This window comes from Xenia sp. Carnegie-2017, unplaced genomic scaffold (genome assembly GCF_021976095.1).
Source record: "Xenia sp. Carnegie-2017 unplaced genomic scaffold, XeniaSp_v1 HiC_scaffold_14, whole genome shotgun sequence".
Taxonomy (NCBI): domain Eukaryota; kingdom Metazoa; phylum Cnidaria; class Anthozoa; order Malacalcyonacea; family Xeniidae; genus Xenia; species Xenia sp. Carnegie-2017.
In genome coordinates, this window is record NW_025813447.1 from 8,718,666 (window position 1) to 8,741,747 (window position 23,082).

Sequence of the window (23,082 nt, forward strand, 5' to 3'; positions counted from 1 at the left end):
AACTTCAATGATGAACAATCGACACGCTTGAGGACTAAATTCGTAAACAATCAACGTTAGTACCATACACCACATGGATTATCAATTTGAAAGTAAGTGTACTTTTTATCTATCAGTACATAGTTATGCAAGCTTAAATTCATATTTGTCTAAAGCAAATATGCTTTTTCACGTTGTCAACGTGGGCAAAGTCGAAAAGAGTCGAACTCGAGAGCTGAATTCGCCTAATGGCTGAAGTCTCAAATATTCGGAACTTGTTTATAAATATACCAGGCTATACGACTGTTATATAGTCATGTTTACATTGCTTGACAGCACATTGCTTAACAATTCGGAATTGTCTTGTTTATGTCAATTTGAAATTTTTAGAAGAGCTCGTGTGGTGCGTTAAATATGATTTCCTTGTTGTATTAAATGACCATTCAAAAATTGTACGAAGCTTTGAGTTTTTTGGAATCCCAAGATAAGAGGAAATTATTAGCTTCTATGCATACGTGAACAGAGCAGTACGAATACCGCAATTCCTTCCTGGGCTAAACAGGAAAACATGTCAATTCAATCACTAGTCAATCATATCGTGCGATTCTCAAAGCAAGTTTAAGCCATACGTTTACCGAATCAATAGTTTCATAGTTTTATTTCTTTATTAAAAATATTTACATTTTTATGGCATAAAAATCTATATGATATAATCTTTGAACTAAAAACTTCCCTTCAGCGATAGCAATCTTTCAAACTCCCTCAACGACTTTAAGGTTTCTTCGTTTTCGTCGAGAAAATGTCCAGAAGGGTTAAAATTAGTTTGAAGTGATGGTTCTTGTTTAAACTGTGAATAGCCTGTGGATAAAATAGGTGCAGTGTTTCCCGTAGATGTTAACAAAGACGCCGAGGGTACCGTTTGATAACTAGTTTGGTCCTCGGTAATTTGTTGGTCGCTCATCAAAATACTGTTTAGTAACAGCGAGGCCAATGGTCCACCGTTGTCCACACTGTATGGTGTTGTATTCGCATACGTTCCATTAGAATGCAATGTTTGGTTGTAAGTTTGCGCCATGCTGTAGCTTGTTATAGGCCCTGGCATCTCGTTCTTATAACAGTTAAGATAGTTCTGCTGTGATATACATGGCAGCTCAGAACATGGAACATAATGATCCGAAGTCGGGATAGGCATGTTGAAATTGTTCTGATTTTGATCATAGAAACTGCATGAAGCATCCGAAATATTGTCCATGCTTCCAAACGTGTTTCCTACATACCCGATCCATCACACCCTTCCTTTCTTGTGAACGTGTTCTCTTTGCCTCCTGCAAGCATTTTCCCCAAAGGCATGTCGTCATTGTCGGGATCTACTTTTTCCGGAAGTAACAGATCGCCGTTTTTGCCTTTATCGATCATATCAATTAGCGGATTTTCGGTGAAATCAATTTCTGTAAAATCCTCCTGACGTACAACTTCGGATTGTTTTTGTTTGAGGCAATCGTATTTCACAAAACGATATACAGCTTTACGCCTCGGTACCTACAAGCAGAAGAATATGTTAAATCGATCGTTTACACAAGCCACTTGTCTGCATGAATGAAACTGGGAGTGGGTGTCAGAGTTCAAATTTTCTCCTCGTAATCAACAGGGGGCTGTACATTATTTTAAGTGCAATGTTTTTGCATGCTGAATTAGGATCGTGCTGCGATGGTGAAGTGATGAAAAGATCGCATCGTTGAACTAACCTTTGCCAGGAGTTTCTTTTTGTAATAATATCGCATAGCACGTCCCAATTTTATTTTGTCCATACGAGGCCGGCCTTTCACTATTCCCCACAACTTCGCGATCTCGCCTTGGTCCTTAAGAACAAATTCACCACGTTCTCTGTTTAACCATGAAATCGAGGAGCAATGCTCTTCACCGTCTAGTAGTTGTAAGAGAAATTCCCACAAGTAGATAGTTGTCCTTGGTCGAACTGTTGGCATTGTAGAAGTTTGTTTTGAATTACGCTTCTTCGGGTTTCTAAAAAGAGAAATCTTTGTAAACGACTTGCGTGTAATGGTAACTAGTTGGCTGGTTATCTTTTAAAATTCGTAAACATAGCGCTGTGCAACATGTGTTTTTGGTTTGCATTATTCAGGAAAGATTTGTAATTTAATTGTTTGATGAACCTCTAAGATAGTAATTCACAACATTTCCAATAATAAATTCTGTGTAACAGCAGCATGAGAACGGCAAAAGTACCAGTAAGTATATAAGACATTGACAACATAACGTCTGTTGTACATATCAACATTACCAAGACCAGTACATTTTTAATAGCCAGTGATTCGGACCTTTTTGTAAAACGTAGTACTCAGTATCTTCCGTATATTTATATGGCAGTTCTTGCTTACAAGGTAAGGTTTTATGGTGGCTTCGTGACGAGTAGGTGTAATTATTTGCTAGTGCACTGCCAACATTGAACTTACGCTGTTAAATTTTCCATGTCGATTGCAGTTACCAACAGCTCAATTTCGCGCACAACTGTTTTGTCTTAGAATGTTCCTTAGTTGTCGAAACATAACAGCAATTTGCTTCACTTAAAGCGATTAAGCGATTCCTGTCAATTGTTGAAAACCGCAGCTATATTGAAATTTGAAGCGTTTTGCTCCTGGATTCGATGATCGAATCCCCGGGAAGAATTGCACTCTTGTAATTCATACAGGCGAATATTGTCAACAATGTAGCGATCGACATACGAGCGTGAGAATATGTGCGTACATGCGATAGAATTTAATGGCTTATTTCAAGTTAAGCGAAGTGCCTGTGGACATTGAGACGAAATTTACATGCGTACTTTATCATACAACGCAATTGAATGATTCAATAATCCTTTGTTGCAAGCATCTAATATATTATAAAGCATAGAATACATTCGCGATAAATAGGTTTATATCTACGTAAATATATTCAACAGAGAAGAAAATAACGAGAGAAATTACAAGTATAATAAGTAAGATATGATATCTCTAGACATTACTGGATTCTTCCATTCAACCGATCGCTACTAATGTAAACACGTAATAGCATTTTTGAAATATTCTTTATAATTTAGAACACCAGAGCTACTTACTTCCGTTTTGAGGGAGTTGAGTGGAGAAACAGCTCGTACGTGTAAAACGATTCTGAAGCAGCAGCGAATGTTCGCCTAATAAGTTTTCCCATATTGCCTGCCATTTGAATTAGTCTGTTATATAAATGTTCGAGAAAAAAGGGCTTGGTCGTAATTGACCCCCGCAGTATGTATTACGTCGACGGCGGCTCACAGACGTCATTGTATTTAAACATTGCACAATACAGAAACTCAAAACGAAATATTATCAGTTCTTCTTTGTTAACTGGCTAAGTAAGGAATAAGTTTCATTTTTATGTAATTTATGTGAGTTTTCTGCTTATTTCTGTGCGGTATTAATGTCGGTTTTATCTTTAATCGCGATAGAAGACAGCAATGCTTTGCATGTTGACGTGTACAAGCCGATTGTGCAACTCGTTAAACGCCGTATGACGTTCGTAAACTTGATGATTTAAATGGATTAATTGTTCGGCTTGTACTCGGGTACTTGTTATAACACGAGCTTGAGTCGTTGGTTGACGTCAATCGACGACTAATATGGCATCTTCCGATGAAAAGAATAAGTATCAAAGAGTGATTATTCGCGATCCCATCGCTTATTTTAATAAAGAAACAGTAATTATTGTATGATTTGTACAAAGGAAAAATGTTATCTGAAGTATATTCGATGTATATTAATGTAAATTATGATACGTGTGAAGCATCTTCGATTTTTGTGGCAGCTGGCGTGCTATAAATATATTTCTTGTTTAAAAATGTATTGTTTTGTCGTACATTATACTAAGTACATCACGTGCGATTATTGTAATTCGCTAATTTTGCTCTCCATTCCGTGATACTAGATAACATTCAATAAAATCTTTTATAAATTATATAATGTGACTGATTTAAAGTACACGCGCCAGTAATTCCAAGAAAATGGGGACGAAATTTGTTGCGAAATATCCTGAAAGGGCTTGGGTTGGTCAAAATAATAAACGCATTAGCTTTTTATGAATTTCAATATTATCTTACACTCTTTTGTGTATCTTAATTTTGACTTCAAACTCATTGGTTGTGAATTTAACTGTGAATTTAGTCGTTGTGAATTTCCGAAGAAGAAAATAGCACAATTAAAATTTGTTTTAAGATCTTTTTTATCTATGTACATCCTACGGTACGCTGAAGTTTATGATTGAATTAGAAAAGTGAAAAGTAAAATGTGCTGTTAGCTTTCGAAACATCGTGAAATCAATTCATCAGCCTGTGTTGTTCGTCTAGATCGACCGTTAGTATTGATAAATTTGTATGGGCTAATTGGAAGGGTTTTCCTGAGTTACAGTTTAATATATCGTGCACTTTCCTCGAACATCTAAAGGCGTGTGCTCTTTTTTCATTACAAATCGTCGCTATTATTTTTAAGTCATTCCAAATCAGTTTTTGCGTCTTAACAAAATGATAAGACTTGTAATTTCTATTTTATCAATCATAATAAACCTACCTAGACCAATTTCTTGTGCTTTGGTTGTCGAGTTAATGGAAACAACGTTAAAGCATCAAAAACTTACCAGTTTGCAGGGCAAGAGACTTTCTAATTTTCTTATATTGTAGAAATTTTAGAAACTTCGTCTCGTTCTTCACGTCCAGTAATCTTTTCGTAATTTCTCACTATGGTCTTTCCTTGGTGTAAATGCTTGACACAAACTAAGATTGTCACTTTATGTCTACAACATGGTTCTTGGAGTAGATCACCTGACTTTTGAAAGTAATCGTATCCTGTTCTGATTTCAACTTAAAAACAACGAATTCCTTCAATTGCATCCTCTTCCGACTCCGTAATATTTCATATGCACACATTGTAAAATTGAGTCGCTCTGCAGCGTAGGTGTATTCGAAACAGATTTTCGGTTTATTTCCCATTATAGTTGACTAATAAGGATGTATTCTACGTCCTAATTGAATTGAATTACTTGACACTTGGCACAATTGTGCAGGTATAGCTAAAGTATATAGAATATTGCACTAGTCAAACATATTGACAACATGTTGTTTGGAGTATTTTCGCATTCGGATTGTTTGACATATATGGCTACGAATTATACTGTTGCTCATGTTTCGTTGGCATTTATATTCATTTTTCCAAACTTTACTGATAATTCTATTTATGTTTTCACTAAACGGTAGACCATCTAGGTTTCCTGTTTAGTTTGAATTTCGCGGTGTATTAATTTTCACCCCGGTCTCCATGTGAGTGTGTCACATGGAAACGTGAATTGGAAGAGCACTCGCAAATTTGTAAATAATTCTTATTCACAATGATACTGCGTGTGTTATATCACGCTGATGTGAAGTCTTCGTTTCTATTTTGGTTCTGATTTATGTCGTTGTTCAGGAGTGTTCCACATGCATCGATGATCGTGTTGTTGCATTTCGCAATATTTGTGAAACCATGGACACCCATGGATTCGCTCGTAAATCGATTTCCAAATATGGAAAGTTGCTATTTCCGGTTTTGGTGACGCTGCACAAACTGAAGATATCCGTATAATTTATTCGTATTGTAAAAAGTAAGTGGCCTCCGCCAACTGCTATTTCGCAATAACATTAGGTGGCAAAACAAAATTTTTTCAATGATAAAGTACTAAAATTAGCGACTTAAAATTTAATGAATTAATGCAATAGATGAAACAAGTCAATTTTACGTAAACAATATTACCTTTAATTTAATATTATATTTGCATCTGGTGTCCCAAAAAAAACCGTAACCCGCACAAATACTTATGTATGCATTAAATTGAAATCTGCGTAAGACAATAGTTAATAGCTCTTTTTTCCGCCCGGTTAGATGTATTCATACGCTTGTCCATGTAATGTTCGACGTTCGTTGCAACTTATGGAAAATATGATCAAGTTTGTGTGGCTATTATAACTCAGTTGATGTCGCTTTGCCTTGACAAAGCATTTGCGTAATAAATTTGCGATGAAAATCAGTCTATGTCTGTAGTTTTAAGTTTTAACGTGTTTTGCTTTTACTAATACTGCACAAACCCTAACAAATCCCTGAGGCACAGAACTGTCAAGGTCATTAAACAGTTTTGAATGCTAGTAAAATTAATGTGCATGATAGCTTTAGCGTATACATAATAATTCATGTGGGTTTCGTTTTTTTCCGGTGACACTCTGTAGTCTGTATGTACATGATAGAATAATATTTCAATTTAATCACCATTTAATAGTAAAAGTGCAGTCTAGCGTACGCTCTACAGTGCTTGCACTTGTGTGGTGAATAGTGATCTCTATAAGAAGTAGTTTTATATCAATTGCACTCGTGCAATACAAATGTTTTCGGGTGTGTGCGATGTGAACCAATTCAGTTGGCAAAACATCGGCTGCAAACAAATATTGCGTAATGGCCTCGTACGTCTATTGTGACTAGAGCAACGCCCACGTGCATGACCGCTTTTTATTTCACTATTGATGGGGAAGTAGATTTATAGACTCCTCGCTGAAATTGGGTTGCTGTGTTGTATTTGATTTCTGCAGCTGCAATCATTGAGCCCACGTAGGTCCAATGACTAGTCGTTGTTTTTGAAAGCAGCAATACTCTTTCGGTTGTTATTGTGACTGTGCTGACTCCCGTTTAGGAAGAAACGACCCGAGCTGCTTTATATTTAACGAATTTTGGTTTTTCCCATCAACTCTCTGGACTCGGTTGCAGGTGAAGAACGTCGTTGTTTTGCAACTTTACTTAAATTGACGTTTTGACCAGAATATGTGTTTTCAAACGTGCTCAATCAATGTGGTCATAGAAATGTAACGTTGCTCGAACAAACGTTCCTTAAATTTGGTTAAAATTGAAGATGTCCAAACGTCTATCATACACTAAAAATAAGTAGTTCCGATGTGAATTGACATTTGAGCCTCTATGAATCTGTGATCAGGTATTAATTCACTGCCATATTGCAAGTCACGAGAGTTTTCTTGAAGGTTATCGTGCATGTTATTTCTCCATTGCAGTTGAATCCAATATTAGCTTCGAAAGTCCAATAGTGAAATCTTGAGCCCTTCATCAATCCTTTTATATTATAAAGAGACTCTTTGTTTTCTCTCTCTAAATGCTTCCTAATTGTTTTCTTGATCATTGAATCATTCATGTAGACTTCATCTGCATCTTTAGATTGACAACGATTAAACCTGGAGATTTAATATTTAAAAGTCTCCGTGCATTAAACTTTCATTTTCAAAAACGCAGTCCATGTTTTCTTGTGCTGAGTCCGGAAAGTCAACATCGATAATGTCCGCTTTAATATCTTCCATATATTTCGCACTGTTTTCATTTCCTGATTCTGTACTCTCCGATGACGAGCTGCTGTTTTCCCCTGCAACATATACATTGGTGAAAACGGTCTGTTCATCTTTTACAGCTATTATATCACGACATGCGATCGAGGGATCACCCGTCTTTGAAACTTCTCCACGAGAATCTTCTTCAATTGATGATAAATCGTCTGTTCCTCCACTCCCCATATTTTCCCAGGTGTTGCTCTCAACTGGTTGCTCACATGTTTCGGATTCAAGTTCGTTTTCTACATTGAGGTCGTCGCTCTTTTTTTCCACTTCATACGGTAGTGAAAGAAATTGGTACACTCCTTTCTGTCCTTTGATCTGTTAAAACAAGGCAAATGAAATACACTTTTAACCATGGTCAGGTTAAAACGATTAAAAGTCGTTTGACTGTTCTCCTCCCTGAGGCAGGCACTTCTTTTGTAAGTTGTTTCCTAAGTGCTAATTTTTGTTCAAAGAAGACAAAGTCGTCTTTAGCGGTGAAAATATTTTACAACTAGTACATTTTAAACAATTTTACATCTTATTCTTTGGTAAATGACTTGAGGAATTTTGATATTATTGCAACTAAAGCTTACAGCCTTAACAGAAAAGAGCAGACTGAAGCATTTTTATGGAAACTATATCTACCTTTCTCAATATATTCGTCTTGTAATAGTATCTTAAAGCTCGTAGAAGTTTTTTATCGTCCATAGTTGGCCTATTTTTCGCAGTTCCCCACAGTTTCGCAATCTCTTTGACATTTTTCATTCGAAACTCCTTAATCTCCTGGTTTGTCCATGAAATAAGCGATTGGCATTCATGATCTTGTAGTAAACTGTATAGAAACTCCCATAGATATACTGTGTATTTTCCACTCTGCCAAGGCTTTCGAACCTTTGCTGGAACAGAAAAAGGAATTTTGAGCAATCAATTGAAAATCAACTTGTTTAGCAAGCGGGGTAGAATTGTATTAAATGTGCTTTCATAAAATTAACACTGGGCATTTCGCCAAGACGATTGCTAAACATTTAATATATTATGCATCATAACTAGCTGGGCATAGTTGGCTGTAATTTATGTAATCTAATTTACCTTCGATTCATTATTAATTTTCACAAGTTATTTTGAGTGTTTTGTGTTTAATTTTAGCATCACTGCTAAGCTCCGAATCTCGTTTGTTGTTGTTTTTTTAAACAAGTCAATTTTTAGTCAAGCAGTTAATAACTACGATTAGGCATATTAGGAGAATTTGAATAGTTTGGAACACTTAATAAATAAAAAATCTTAAATCAAAGTTTAAAGCAATTTGTAATATTGAACACTGAAGTTAATGAGAGATAAGCATGCTGCTTGCAGTGAAACATGTAATGACCTGAAAACTTTAAACTGTGAAATATGTTGTAAACTGTATGCAGCATGCACTGTAACATGCTGTAAATTGAATTCTGCTTTTAGTGAAACATGTTGTGAACTTGTATGCTGCATGTAGACTGATGCAGTGAAACATGTAATGACCTGTAAGCTTTAAGCTGTGAAACATGTAATGACCTGTAAGCTTTAAGCTGTGAAATATGTTGTAAACTGTATGCAGCAAGCAGTGTAGCATGCTGTAAATTGAATTCTGCTTGTAGTGAAACATGTTGTGAACTTGTATGATGCATGTAGACTGATGCAGTGAAACATGTAATGACCTGTAAGCTTTAAGCTGTGAAACATGTTTTAAACTGTATGCTGCATGCAGTGTAACATGCTGTAAACTGAATTCTGCTTGAAGTGAATCATGCTGTAAACTTGTATGTGCATGCAAACTGATGCGTGGAAACGTGTTGTACAATGCAAGTTTCTAGCAGTGAAACAAACTATAAACTGTATGCTGAAAAAATCCTGTAAACTGTATGCTACATGCAATGAAACATGCTGTAATCTGAAAGCTCTTAGTAGTGAAAGATGCTGTAAACTATATACTGCATGCAGTGAAACATATGAACTTGTTCGTGCATGCAAACTGATGCAATGAAACGTGTTGTACACAGTAAGTTTCTAGCAGTGAAACAAGCTATAAACTGTATGCTGTAAAACATACTGTAAACTTTATGCTACATGCAGTGAAACATGTTCTAGACTATAAGCTTCAATCAGTGAAATCCAAATGTAAGCTACAAAACATACTGTGAGGTAAGCTTTAAGCAAGTGAAGCATGCTGTAAACTGTATGCTACATGCAATGACGCATATTGTAGACTGTGAGCTTCAAGCAGTGAAACCCAACTGTAAACTATGCTACATGCTATAAAACATATTGTAATATAAGCTGTAAGAAGCGGAACATGCTGTTAAGTGTATAGAAACTCCCATAGGTATACTGTGAACTTTGCACTCTGCCAGGGCTATCGTACCTTCGCTGGAACAGAAAAAGCATTTTTGAGCAATCTATTGAAAATTAAATTTTTTAGCAAGCAAGGGTGAATTTTATTAAATGTGCTTTCAAAAAATTAATACTGGTCATTTCGCCAAGACGATTACAAAATATTTAATAATGCAATGCCTCTCAACTAACTGGGCATAGCTTGCATAGTTGGCTGTGATTTGTGTAATATAATTTTATTTTCGATTCATTATTAATTTTCACAAGTTATTTTGAATATTTTGTGTTTAATTTTGGTGTCGCTGCAAAGCTCCGAGGCTCATTGTTGTTTTTTTTCCAACAGGTCAATTTTTAGTCTAGCAGTCATTAACAAGGTACATTAGGCATATTTGGAGTATTCGAATTGTTTGGAACAATCTTAAATCTTAAATCAAAGTTTAAAGCAATTTTTAATATTGAACACTGAAGTTAATGAGAGATAAGCAAACTGCATGCTGCTTGAAGTGAAACATGTAATGACCTGAAAACTTTAAGCTGTGAAACATGTTGTAAACTGTATGCAGCATGCAATGTAACATGCTGTAAATTGAATTCTGCTTGTAGTGAAACATGTTTTGAACTTGTATGCTGCATGTAGACTGATGCAGTGAAACATGCATATTAAACTATAAGCTTCAAACAGTGAAACAAACTATAAACTGGTGTAAAACATACTGTTAACTGTATGCTAGATGCAATGAAATATGTTGTAAACTGTTTGCATTGTGCAGTGAAACATGTTGTAAACTGTATGCTTTGTGCATTGAAACATGTTGTAAACTGTATGCTTTGTGCAGTGAAACATGTTGTAAACTGTATGCTCTGTGTAGTAAAACATGTTGTAAACTATATGCTTTTTGCAGTAAAACATGTTGTAAACTGTATGCTCTGTTCAGTGAAACTTGTTGTAAACTGTATGTTCTGTGTAGTAAAACATGTTGTAAACTATATGCTCTTTGCAGTGAAACATGTTGTAAACTGTATGCTCTGTTCAGTAAAACTTGTTGTAAACTGTATGCTCTGTGTAGTGAAACATGTTGTAAACTGTATGCTCTGTTCAGTGAAACATGTTGTAAACTGTATGCTCTGTGTAGTGAAACATGTTGTAAACTGTGTGGTACATGCATTGAGCAATGCTACTTGTAAATTGTATGCTAGCATTATACATGGAAAACACGTTCATTTGCCAAGCAATAAGTGGAAAGTGACGAAGTTTGTTGTTCGTTTTCAGGTCCATGTCTATTTAAAAGTTGAATTAAGGCGTTTCTTTTGAGAATTTTGATATAAGAAATGAGAACAGACAAAGTTGTTCAACCAAAGTTGATTTCATCCCAACCCAGATAACGTCAAAACGAACAATGTCTTCCCAAAAAATGGTTGATGTAATTTTATACGATATTGAAGATGCCAAACTCGAAGGAAAGAAAGCTTTTCCAACAAGACTGAAACCTTTGGAATTGAATCCGGGTTTTACGAATAACATAAAATTTGAAACAAAAAATCAAGGTTGGCCAAAGGTGATAAAACAACGCACTTGGACATTCAATAAAAAAACCCTAGACGTTTTAAGGAAGCACCAAGAAATCAAACAAAAACAAAGATGACGTGTCTGACTTTAAAATGAACGAGAAATCAGTGATGGAAAGGAAAAAGGTTTAGTTTCTTAGTTGTTTGTTTTCAATAGTCTTTATGTATGAAGACCTCAATAACAATACAGACATAAAGCAACATCTAAGACATACCCTTTAGCAATGCATTGTTATTTCTAAAAACGCTATCATTGTACAGTTATTGCCAAGATCAAATTCTCCCATGGCTCATGAAGGAGTATGCATCGCAAGTGATATTGCAGTTTTGACGTCGATAAATGATGGAGTTGTTGTTTAACGACGAAATTCTGTTATAAAGGAGGTGAAACTACATGCAAATGCGACTATTAATGCGGTGACATTAAATTTCTAGATGGTGGCTTGTGTAAGAAAATTAGCAGTAACGTTTTTTGTGACTTAAGGGAAGCAATTCTGGAGGCAGCGTTTATTCTCAAATCCAATTGTTTCGTCCAGCGACGCTAAATTATATTCAAATGTTCGAAATAAGACAGGTAAAGTTTGAAGATTAGAAGAATTTTTATTCTTCCACAAGCAAGTATAAGTGTGTGTAACAACAAAACAATTTGTGTTGAAAGATGTCCACATGTTTCAACTTCTATTCATATGAAATGCAAGAGAGCTTACATGAAACTAATGCACTGCTCACATAGCTGAGCACAGACGCCCATAAGTGTATCTGATCTTTGATGGAAAACACCGGAAAAAAGACTGGAAAAATGAAAAAATGATGTATCATTTGAGCTACACGAAAGAACTCACACCAACGATACTTTAAAATCTCATTGAAATATAGGACCCGTATCACTCATCCATTGAAATTTGAAATCGCGAGGAGTCACACCTGGTTGGATAAGTTGAATGAAGAATTTCATTAAATTTGAAAAAAATTATGACGAATTTAGGAGTTTGGCAGACTAAATAGAGGTGGATAAAAACCAGAAAAATAGCCAAACTCTTCTTGGAGTACTATGTGAAAATCAGGAATTCTTGATGCTAGGCTAATCATCAAAAACCCGGAGAACAATCTAAAAGGAACAGCTAACTTCGTTTCGTTTGCATGTCAGGCGTTTTCTCAAAAGCATGTACAATTGCATGAGATGAAGAGAGAAAGAAAGAATTTTTGGATGGATTCAAGGATATTACATGCATGTACACCCCATTTTGTTTACGGTTATGCACTGTTACCCGTCGTGACTTGAGTTAGTGAGACTCGTATACCATAAAAAAATCATCCTATTTTTCTTGCCTTCTTATTGACTTCGTTCTCGTCAAATACGACGTATAATTATTTACACGCAAATCTTTCGTACGAGAACGTAACAATGTGTCATGAAATGTTAATTGTTTTGAAGAAAACAAATAATATGCGTAAAGGTTGATTTAACTGCTTAGAATTCCATATGTGGGAATGGCGTTTCACCGTGCACTTGCTCCACAACTATTTTGCTGGTAATAAAATGTCACAGAAATTTGGACTTCCTTGAAAGGGATCAGCATCAACCGCTCACTTTTTCAAACTCAGCCAAATTATTGGCTAGATGATGAATGCGCATTGAATTCTGAATTTATTTCAAAATGTTTTGCATTGGAGGTCAACCATTTTGACATCAACCTAGGCATTATAGCTAGCAGCTATATACGCTTAATTAAGCTGTACTGCTTCAATAAATGTTTGCGGTGAAAAAAGAAAATAAAGCGACTCGAGTTGTCTTTTGAATCGCTTCACAGCCTATTCTTCACTTAAAATTGACCTCTTGGGATTTATCAAACAATGTCGCTCGCCCACGTTGCCGTAGAGCGAAAAGAATTGCTAAAATATTCCTGTTTAGCAGTCTATCAACAATGTAGGAAAGAATTAAAGCAAGTCCAGAATAGTGAATTAATGAGTTGAGAACTAAGATTCTATTTCTTGTAAGCCGAGTCACAGTTTACGCTTATAGGTTTTTTCATGTCAACGTACACATAAACAACAACAATAATAACAGTAAACAGTAATATGAATATCTAAAGCACTTACTTTTCGACATGACTCGTTCAAGTGTGTTAATTTCTTTTGAAAGACGTCAGTAGTGCTCGTTACATTGCACTCGCAAGCAATGAACTGCTGCTGCATACTACATTTGCAACTACTAAAATGTTAAATCCAATGTGACGCAGTGCAAGTCATATTTACTTCCGACATTTATACAAAGAGCTCTTGGTTTTTCGTGTTTTTTTGACGCATTTAGTGTAATTTACATGTCGCTGTTTACCCACGTTGTTGTGGGCGATATAGTAAGCTACACAATTTGCCATGTTGATAACCTGATAGGAACGTTAAGAATTATGTTTTTAGGTGACAGACTATGACTAAGCTATTTTCTGAATAGCTCTTCGTTGAATAATGAATAATAAATATTTAACCTCAAGTATATATAATTCTTAATTTAGAAGTAAACATTGGATACTGTAAGACCTTTTATATTTTGTCAATATGTAATATCGTTCGTTTAGCTGTCTCTGTCATAATGTGCGTAAAAACCATTGATACACAGGAATAGGATTGGTCATTTAATTCTCGGATTTACGTAATTGGTCATCTCTTGTAGCAAAGGAAATCTATTTTTGACGGTTTATATTAAGATACAGAGACGGTTATACGTACTTATGACTACCGAGAGACTTGTTGTGGAGTTGCATTCACAAGAATGTTAAAGTAAACTTTATGCTCCCAAGTTAAAATAAGTAATGCGAAGCTCAATATCTGCATGTTTCAGTCAACGATTTAGTATTTTAAGTTCGATGCTGAATGTTATGCTTTATGACAAGCAATTCCTTTTGGGGTTGACTTAATTGCTGAAATAATGTAATTGATTTTTAGTTAATCCATATAAAGATTCAAGCGATAACTTAGTATATGGGAAATAAATTTCACTTTGCGATAGACGAATGACACATAATTTGCTGCATCTTGAAAAATATCGACATGTTGACACGCATAAAATGCAGATCAATGTGTGGGGGTGGCTTAGCTTTACCTGTATGGTGATGTAAACATTTATCATATATTTATCTATGTTCATGTTAGCGCATGAATATGAGGAATTTCATGCGTAATTTTGATGAAAGATGTGTGTAAAATGTTTATGAATTATACATGTAGAACTGACATTTGTGTTTCAACTATGAAGCATGAAACAACATTTTAACTTATTTTTCACATACATTGCAGAAAACCATGCTGTTTTACTAGTAAGAAATGGATTACTATTAAAAGTATCTAACATTAAACCATCACTACATGAAGTGCAAATCAATTTAGAATATTGACAAAGTTTATACTTTGTTGTCTAGTTAAGCAGTTAAAGTAGTTGAAACAGCCTTGAAAATAGATTATATAACGTTAGATTTCATGACAATTTTATTTAGTTTTACAGAGTTAAATGTCTGGGAGTGTCTTGCACCACATTGTGTGGGAGATGAGTACTTTGGTTTGAGATAATTTTACAAAACTTTAATGACAGCATCCCCATTTTTTCTGTCAGAGAATGAAGTGATATTTTTTAAAAACTATCGTAACTTAATCACGGCAAACGTAGCTACATGCATGATGATTATTTCGCATAAATGGAAAGACAGTTTCATTAGCTTTACTTGTAGTGTTACAAATATGCATAGTAATGAGACAATGACAAAGCAATTATATGCTTGATAATTTCTTCTAGAACTATTTTATGTACATTAAACAATTTTCACAGCATTCGCAATCTAGTCTTGAGAAAATTTTTCATGAAATTGATGTGATGATTATATAAATGTTTAGGTTTTAGAAGTAACATAGCTTCTTCTAAAAGTACTGATTTGTTACTAATATTATAGAGACGTGTAACTATAAGTGTGTGTTATACATACGTTGCTTCGGTGCTTTTGTGTCCTCTGGTGATTTTGCCTCTGCCATTTTTATGCTTGCGAAGCTTTTTTTTTCAAATCGGGCTTTCACCGACTCTCATTTGTTGCATGTGTGGTCATTATTCATAATCCGATACCCCAAGTCAATATATTCGCGAGACACCGTCGGCTGACGTAATTTGTAGGATTTCCGTCTAACTTGAATGATTACGTTCATAGCGAACATGATACTCGATATTTTTCAAACGAAATAAGGAGAGCCGGAAAAATTACAAAAATTAAGGAAACAAAACTAATATTGGACAGTTCCTTTACGCATTGGGATACTTTTACCCAAACAGTATCTTTTCATTGGCATTGGATTAATTCTTCCACGAAGGCATTGTTCAAACATTTCTTGTTATTTTTTTTACCTGAAGAGCTAAAAAGATCACGTTGTATTATAGATATTTTCGTTCATTTTACAGTTTCGTTTCGAAGAATGAAGTGTATAGACGATTTCAATCGTTCTGAGGAGATAGTATCTTTATGTTAAGGAGAATATTACAGCTATTCATATATGTACGTTAAAAGTAGTTGAGTGCTGATTCACAGGATTTTCAAGTCAGTTGTTGACATAAAATAAACATTGACTTACAAATCGAGTGGATAGCCATTTCATTAGTTTTTGCAAATTTCGTTGCTGTAAACATGTTTTCACTTGTTGGTTGTTGTACTTCTGTAATTATTCGTTCACTCTTAATTATGACGATAGTTACTAGAACATATATATAGGTCTACAAGTTATTGTTGAGAAATGATTCCCTGCAAAGAAACGGATGTAGCGCACGTTAAACAGCTCATTCTTGAATAGTTTTACATTAATTTATCCCAATTATATTGGTCAGAGATTATTCTTTAGAAGTTGACGTTGTGAAATAATTTTAAAATTTCAAATTGAACTGCTATAGGATGTTTATTTGATTCGTCACTGGGTTTGGATAGTCTAAGCTGCTTACACGTTTTCTGGCAAAGCTTTATCTCGATGATAGCGCATTCTTTCCAATTTGTCATGTAATTGTTACGTAAATAAAATGGCGAGTATCTTAACATTCCTGACTCATGTCTAAGGCAACTGATAAACGATAGTCAGTCGTGAATTAACGAGAAGAAAAATTTAACAAAGAAAGTCGTTTTATTCAAAAACGTCTCGATTTCTTAGTTCATGCCGTATTTAATCTTTTGAATATTTGTTGGGGAAGTTGATTGTAATAGGTAACTTGCCTTTTTATACTATTACTTCATTATTTGTTGTTTTGAGTTATAACGTGTGAAGCAAAAATAGCCTAGCAGCGACTGCTTTGCTGTAGAAACGTATTGCAAACATTCCATATAGAGTTACAAGGTGTTTTAGTATCGCCCGGTAGCTTCCCAGATGTAGCTTCCCAGATGTGAGTACGGTATGACTATGAGAACGTTCACCTTGTCCCTGGTATTTAGAAACTGCAGCGGTGAATAATATTAAAACATTACTTTTATGGTTGATGATTATTCATATTGAATAAATTTTGTGTTACGTTTGTATCGTTGTTGATATGTCAAAAAAGTTGCAACCTTGATACTGCTGTAATACGTTACGCAATAGACCAGTTACGCACATTTAGAGATAGAACAGTGTTCGAACACGTGGTGTGGTCGTGTGTATGCTGGTGAGCGCATACATCGATAATTGGTCGTGACGTCAATTATCACCCCCGTTCATTTTTTCAAAGCCTAGTGTAATTTTATCAACATTTCCACGCAAAAGCGTAGTAGTTAATTGCCCTGATTATTGTTTTGTTTTTGAAGTGGTACATGTATTGTGTGATTGCCGCTGATAAACGACTTAAACAGGAGCTGAATGTGAGAAGTCGGAAACGGGCGACTTCCACTTCGGATCAAATGCAGATGAAAATGATAAGACAATGCAGGAAGTTTTAAAAGGGCTTCGTTGTGTCTGATTATGCTCGGAGAGATAATTGGAATTATTGGGCGATTACAAACATGCTTTGTATCAACTAGTATAAGTAGTAATAGAAAACAACTACTTTGTATCACAAAATTCTCACAGTATCACATTAACAATGAATTACTTTTTGATTAATCGTAGCTCAGTTTTGTCATTCATTCGACCGACTCCAACTTGCAAAGGCCGAACAGCAAGGAGTATGTTTGTGGTAATAAGCGCCATGCTTATAACACCCTCGTACATTAGCGTGGTAAGAACAATGATTTAGATCCCAATCTTCTAGATCTCTACTACCGTGTCAAGGTGAGCAAGGATGTCATCTTGAAAGATGGCAAAATCAAAATGAAAAGGCAATTAAAACAAAGTTTAAAAACTCATCCTATCAAATATTTCAAGAATTAAACCTAGACTATCAACTTTGTGACTGTCTATCAGTATCAACTCAGCAAAGAAGATATTAGTCGTAATATCGTCAGTTTTACCACATTTCAAGATGGCGGCTTGCCTCACTCATTACTATCAGAGCCCTCTATAACGGAGTCAGATATCTAGTAGATTGGGTTCAAGGTCATTGGTTAACAATGATTCAAAGAATCATCGATTTCGGTCTGTGGTCTTTACAAGAACGAATCACGTGCACAGATAGTCATCGTTGTAATCTTAAATTAAAATTTATGGTCTATTCGATGACCTAGAATCCAATCTAGATAGCTGATTCCGCTGAAATTCCATAGTTACGAGTGAGGCAAGCCGCCATCTTGAAAGGTGGCAAACTGACGATATTTAAGGCTAATATCTGCTTTCCTGAGCTAATAGACAGTTGCAAAGTTGATAGTCTAGGTTTGATTTTCAAAATGTTTGATAGGATTGAGTTTTAAACCTTCTTTCAGCTGATTTTTCATTTTTTGTTTTGCTTTTTGCCACCCTTTCAAGATGACATCCTTGTCTCACCTTAACACGGTAGTTAGACATCTAGAGGATTGAGAGCTAAATCATTTGTCTTTGAATTCAGCGCTGATGATGAACGCAGATTTTAGCAAGTACATGACAAAGGTTATTTAAAGTACATTCATTGTTACAGTCAAACTATTAAAAAACACTTCTCCATTCAATTCATATGCAGCAAATATATATTATACACGAAAATTTCTTGTTATACTTATATGCTGGACAATGAAGAGAATTTGTATTTGAATGTCAATTTTTCAATTGCTTTTTATATTCGCATTATGAACTTAAAGAATGTGTGTCGACCAAGATGCATTTCGCGTTAATCACAGCGTGTCGGCCATTTTGAGTGTCGAGAAAATGGCGGATTTTGTTATTGCAGCCTATGCAAGTTAGTCAAACGATAATAATTGATGTAAAATAAGGTTTTAGTCAATTTGCTAACTTTCAAATAAAGTTGGCGACGTTGGTGACGAAATTGAATTCAGTGTTCCGCAAGCTCAAAAAGTAACGATGTAAACATGAACAAAAGTGCTCAACGTATCTTGGTTCACACATTCTTTAAGCTTGAACTAGTTTTTTATTAAACCACCGAGTGAATGTCCCTAAATGATCTCGTACTTTAATTTGTTAAAGTCATGTGTCAGTAATGATTTTCGTAGCTTTTTATGCCACTTCAAGTACCAACAAATAATTCCTACTGTCGTACATATGTATGACGTGTGCGTCGACAATAAAAACCGTAGCCTTGGTATCGCAACGAGATTTACGTATTGCTGTTATAAATTCCGCAATTCGATAAAATGAATAAATCCAAATCCATAATATTTCAGTGTTGCCATAAATGAAAATGTTTTTCACCAGATCAAAGTGGAAGCTCATTCGACCGAGTCCGGTTAAAAAATATATGATACGTGATCACACAGGTGCTAACCATATTTAAAATAAAATGCGTTCTTGTGTCCTAGGACCAGTGATAAAGTTTTTGTCTCGCAAAATCTCCTTGGGCAGTTCTCATTTTTAAGACGAATCAGTTAACGCTTGGAAATTTTCGGTGACGTATTTTCGGGAATCAGCTGAGTCTAATAAAGAGTTCACTGTAATGTCGTCGATGTCTGTTGGAGGTATGAGGTTTTGTCTGTTATGATTGGTCATGACGGATTTTGAGTAGTCAACTGAGTCCAATAAAGAATTCACTGTAATGTCGTCATCATCATTCATCAGGGATATTGAATAAGAATCATTTCTTTGATCGTCCATACTAGAGGAACTACTTTCACTAGAAAACGACGAGGAGCTTTGTACTCGAGGGCGAAAGCACTTCCATGAACGGGATTGGTCATCCGATGATTGACGTTTCTTTACGTCAACCTCCGAACTTTTCAGACAGTCAAAAAGATCGTTTGTATTCGTTGAAATCATGTCTTTATCGGTGTTCTCGTTTGGTAATTCAGCTTTTTGTCCACACCCCTCCATCTTGTATGCTATGGAAAGAAACTTATAGACGCGATGGTAGCCCTTTATCTATAAAACGAGTAAAGTATTTGTAATAGTTTCACGTTTCGTGATGAGAGGTGTTTGAAGCTTCAGTTAGCAAGAAAAACAGATCGACGTACATGTGCGTCAATCTTACGAGAAAACATTCATAACAATCAATCAGAAAAAACTTTGAACATGCTGATCATGTTTGTCGACTGGCTGGTCAACTTCTAAAGATTTGTCAGGACAAGAACCTCAACATAGAATATGTTTGAAGTGTGTTTAATTCTCTAATGGCAATTATTTGAAGTGTTCGTCATTTTGGTTATTTTTGGCGTGTAAAGATCATTGAGTGTTTTTTTAGTAATTTAGACATGTATTTTGCATAAACACCATTCATAAGCAAACTGATGGCTTCATACAATTTGACTTGATACTCTTTGGTGATGGCATTCTTGGAATTGATAAATTCAAGAAAGTGTCAAATGCGCAATTAGACCAGCATGTATAAAGCGTACTAAAATTATTGTTGTGCGAAAGGTAAGAATTCTTGGGAATTCACTTCAATATGACTTAACTTTGTATCAACCTTCGTCATACACACCATGGCAACAATGAAAATTTACACACTTATAAACTCACACGCTTAAATAAACACTTGAAGAAGTACACACTTGAATTTGGAGCTCGTTCATTGTTAGACATACCTTTTTGAGCAATCCTCTATCATAACAGGTTCTCATGGCTCGAAATAGCTTGAACTGGTCCATTTTTGGTCGATTCTTTACAGTTCCCCACAACTTGGCAAGTTCTTCCGTATCGTTAATTGAGAATAATCTTTCTTCTTTATTCGTCCATTCTATCACATGTTTACACTCCTCATCTTCTAACAGTCCGTACAAAAACTCCCACAAATACGGCGATTTTCTGCTGCTGTTACGTTTACTTTCTATATGCACAATAATAAAACAATTATTTACTCGTTCTCATTGAAAAATCTACTCTAGATGTTTATGAAGTAATTCAACGCCCCTCCCTCCCTCATCTCTCGTGTGTTCCACCACTATCATTTTAAGTTTCTTAATCATTTGAAGAATGTTGGATTAGAGGCGACAGATACCCTTCTCTTGAGTCAAAACTAAAGCTAGATTAGGTTCCATTGGTTTAAGCTATACCTAATGAATTAATGAGAGATGTCCAAAATCAAGTTGACTCTGTGATTAAAAGAAAAGTTAAGTCCTTACAAACTGGGAGTCTTAAATTTCATATGGTCGTTTTATGTAGTTTTATTTGTTTAATGTTTATGTTTGCATTTGTAAATTTATCATGACTGGTAGATATTAGGTTCTTGTAAGATGACATAAAAGAATTTAATGCAGAAGTCAACATGTAAGAATGCTTGATAACAACAACAATAAATTTAATCATGATAAATGATCCATAGATGAATGGTATTCTGTGGAAAATCATATTTTTCTTTTCATTTTCTCCAACTATACACGAAAGGAATCAACACTTAACTTGTCATGCTTTAAGTAATTTGCGTTTGGCTTTTCAATTACAAATATAATCTTCAAAGCTATTGCTATATGATGCATTTCAATTGCCACTGTAGGGCCTCGTAAACCTATAAAGATATTTTTTTATTTTTAATGTTGTCGAGCCTTCCATGCAATGCAAAGTTAACACAAGACAACCTTAATGGGGTCCTTTGATTTCAAAACGAACGTAAGTTTCTCAGTCAAGGAGGAGTTGAACTCTCTTAAATAAGCAAAATGAAATATATTCCTGACATAAATCTTGCTTCTCATTGTACTTGTATGTACTTAATGAGAATATTTCTGAACTTCCGTTTGAACAAATTTTCTTGTGTGAAAGGAAGGTATACTCTTAGATTGACATGAAAAAAGATATACTATGTTATAAATGTATTATGGCAATAGCAGATATAATGTTCGTTATAATAAATTACCACAGCTCATTTTGAAATGTAGCCACATTTATACCTCACATATTAATTTGCAATTTTTGTTTATATTTACGACAACTAACATTGTTATATTTTGCTTGACTTGAAAATAGACTTGCCGTGTTTTGCCAACACTGTGAATGAAGTAGTCAGTTATTGGCCATTATTGACGTTGGTAATTTGTTGTTTTGTACGGTACGTGAATGCTGGTGTAAATACATTGACGAGGTCGAACAAGGTATATATGCATTGTTTATCATAACTTTATCGCTCTTCTCCCACTGTTTGGTGAAAGAGATGCAACTGTAGGATTATGTATATAATGTATGGTATAGATACAAGAAAGTACTGTGCCTATTACCTTTTAAAAAACGTTCTGTTTCAGTTTTTACCAGCAAATTGACAAGCAAGATATAATGGATACTGGTTAGATTTATAAGTACACAGAAAATTCACTTACTTTTAGCTTGGGCCATTTTTCTTCAGACATTAACATTTCATTTGCCACGTTGTACTGGTATGATCTTATCTATCGTTTCTGTTCTTGTATCGGTGATAGCTGCTCTATAGATATTCCGCAGCAGCATCTACGCCAACGCACGAGCAAATTTTCGGAAGAAAATACCAAGCATACATAGCTACATTCATCGTCATTAAACTTGCCGATGCCCTATCTTGTTTCTTTGCAGCTCATATATGTCGATAATTACAATAATATTCAATGCATTATTGTTTCTACCACAAAGGAAGTCGAATTTTACGGGTCAGTCACGTCCCACTCTTATCTTCATTCGTATTCCTGCCTATTTGTGCTAAAAAAAGATGAAAAGGACTTTGTTTTTTTCAGAATCCGGTCGACTTGTACAATTTGTACTGTTGGGCATTTATCTTCGAATGCTCTCAGTCTGTGCAAGTAGAAATAGCCAGCTTGATTCGAACACATCCAAAGACATTCTATACAATAACTTTGCAGATGTATACGATGCACTGTTCGGATAAGACATCCGTTTCTGTTTGAATTGCCGTATTTTAATGTCATTAGATGCTAAAATGAATGGAATATTTTCAGTGCGAAATTGCACGCACATCTAAAGTCAGCGGATGGAGACAAGTCGTGTAAAGATCTAGAGTATTTGGTGTAATTAGTATGACTTCCTTGTTTAAAACAAACTCTCTACAATCAGGGGTAGATTTTGAGAGTTTTTGGATTTCGTATGAAGAAGTTGTTCTTAAGACACATGCAGAAGCATCGCTCCAGTTGACATGATGTTCTCATTGAATGTCATCATTTGAAATTCACGTAAGGGTGGCGACAAGCTTGTTTAGAGCTTCAACGGTACTTTCAAAACACACTTTTGTGTAGAATTGTATCTTCAGGCAGTTAATACCATATAAATGT

General features: G+C 35.1%; 3 protein-coding genes and 1 long non-coding RNA gene across 4 annotated transcripts; all 4 read right to left on the reverse strand.

Moving 5' to 3' along the window:
- Positions 1 to 609: 609 nt before the first annotated feature.
- Positions 610 to 4,593, reverse strand: LOC124433828 (ETS domain-containing transcription factor ERF-like). The gene is made up of 3 exons (XM_046983627.1): positions 4,575 to 4,593; positions 1,725 to 2,001; positions 610 to 1,518 (listed from the first exon to the last, which is right to left on the reverse strand). Exons 2-3 carry the CDS (start codon positions 1,962 to 1,964, stop codon positions 1,249 to 1,251), a joined length of 510 nt encoding a protein of 169 aa, XP_046839583.1. The 5' UTR covers positions 1,965 to 2,001; positions 4,575 to 4,593; the 3' UTR covers positions 610 to 1,248.
- Positions 4,594 to 6,596: 2,003 nt separating this feature from the next.
- On the reverse strand, positions 6,597 to 13,527 carry LOC124434774 (ETS-related transcription factor Elf-2-like). The gene is made up of 3 exons (XM_046984676.1): positions 13,430 to 13,527; positions 8,048 to 8,298; positions 6,597 to 7,738 (listed from the first exon to the last, which is right to left on the reverse strand). Exons 1-3 carry the CDS (start codon positions 13,437 to 13,439, stop codon positions 7,283 to 7,285), a joined length of 717 nt encoding a protein of 238 aa, XP_046840632.1. The 5' UTR covers positions 13,440 to 13,527; the 3' UTR covers positions 6,597 to 7,282.
- A 1,545-nt stretch (positions 13,528 to 15,072) lies between these two features.
- LOC124434394 lies at positions 15,073 to 16,102 on the reverse strand. The gene is made up of 2 exons (XR_006944763.1): positions 15,938 to 16,102; positions 15,073 to 15,721 (listed from the first exon to the last, which is right to left on the reverse strand). It is a non-coding gene; the product is annotated as an uncharacterized LOC124434394 (long non-coding RNA).
- Positions 16,103 to 18,399: 2,297 nt separating this feature from the next.
- LOC124435068 (ETS-related transcription factor Elf-4-like) lies at positions 18,400 to 22,302 on the reverse strand. Its single transcript, XM_046985013.1, has 3 exons — positions 22,144 to 22,302; positions 20,422 to 20,663; positions 18,400 to 19,759 (listed from the first exon to the last, which is right to left on the reverse strand). The coding sequence occupies exons 1-3, from the start codon at positions 22,157 to 22,159 to the stop codon at positions 19,256 to 19,258; spliced, it is 762 nt and encodes a 253-aa protein (XP_046840969.1). The 5' UTR covers positions 22,160 to 22,302; the 3' UTR covers positions 18,400 to 19,255.
- Between the last annotated feature and the right edge of the window lie 780 nt (positions 22,303 to 23,082).

Excerpts from the sequence above, each read along its gene's own strand:
- LOC124433828 (XM_046983627.1), bottom strand. The coding sequence starts at position 1,964 with ATGCCAACAGTTCGACCAAGGACAACTATCTACTTGTGGGAATTTCTC. Across the intron at positions 1,519-1,724 it reads AAAAGAAACTCCTGGCAAAG|GTACCGAGGCGTAAAGCTGT; the intron begins GTTAGTTCAACG and ends TTCTGCTTGTAG.
- LOC124434774 (XM_046984676.1), bottom strand. Across the intron at positions 7,739-8,047 it reads AGACGAATATATTGAGAAAG|ATCAAAGGACAGAAAGGAGT; the intron begins GTAGATATAGTT and ends TTGTTTTAACAG.
- LOC124435068 (XM_046985013.1), bottom strand. Across the intron at positions 19,760-20,421 it reads ATAGAGGATTGCTCAAAAAG|ATAAAGGGCTACCATCGCGT; the intron begins GTATGTCTAACA and ends CTCGTTTTATAG.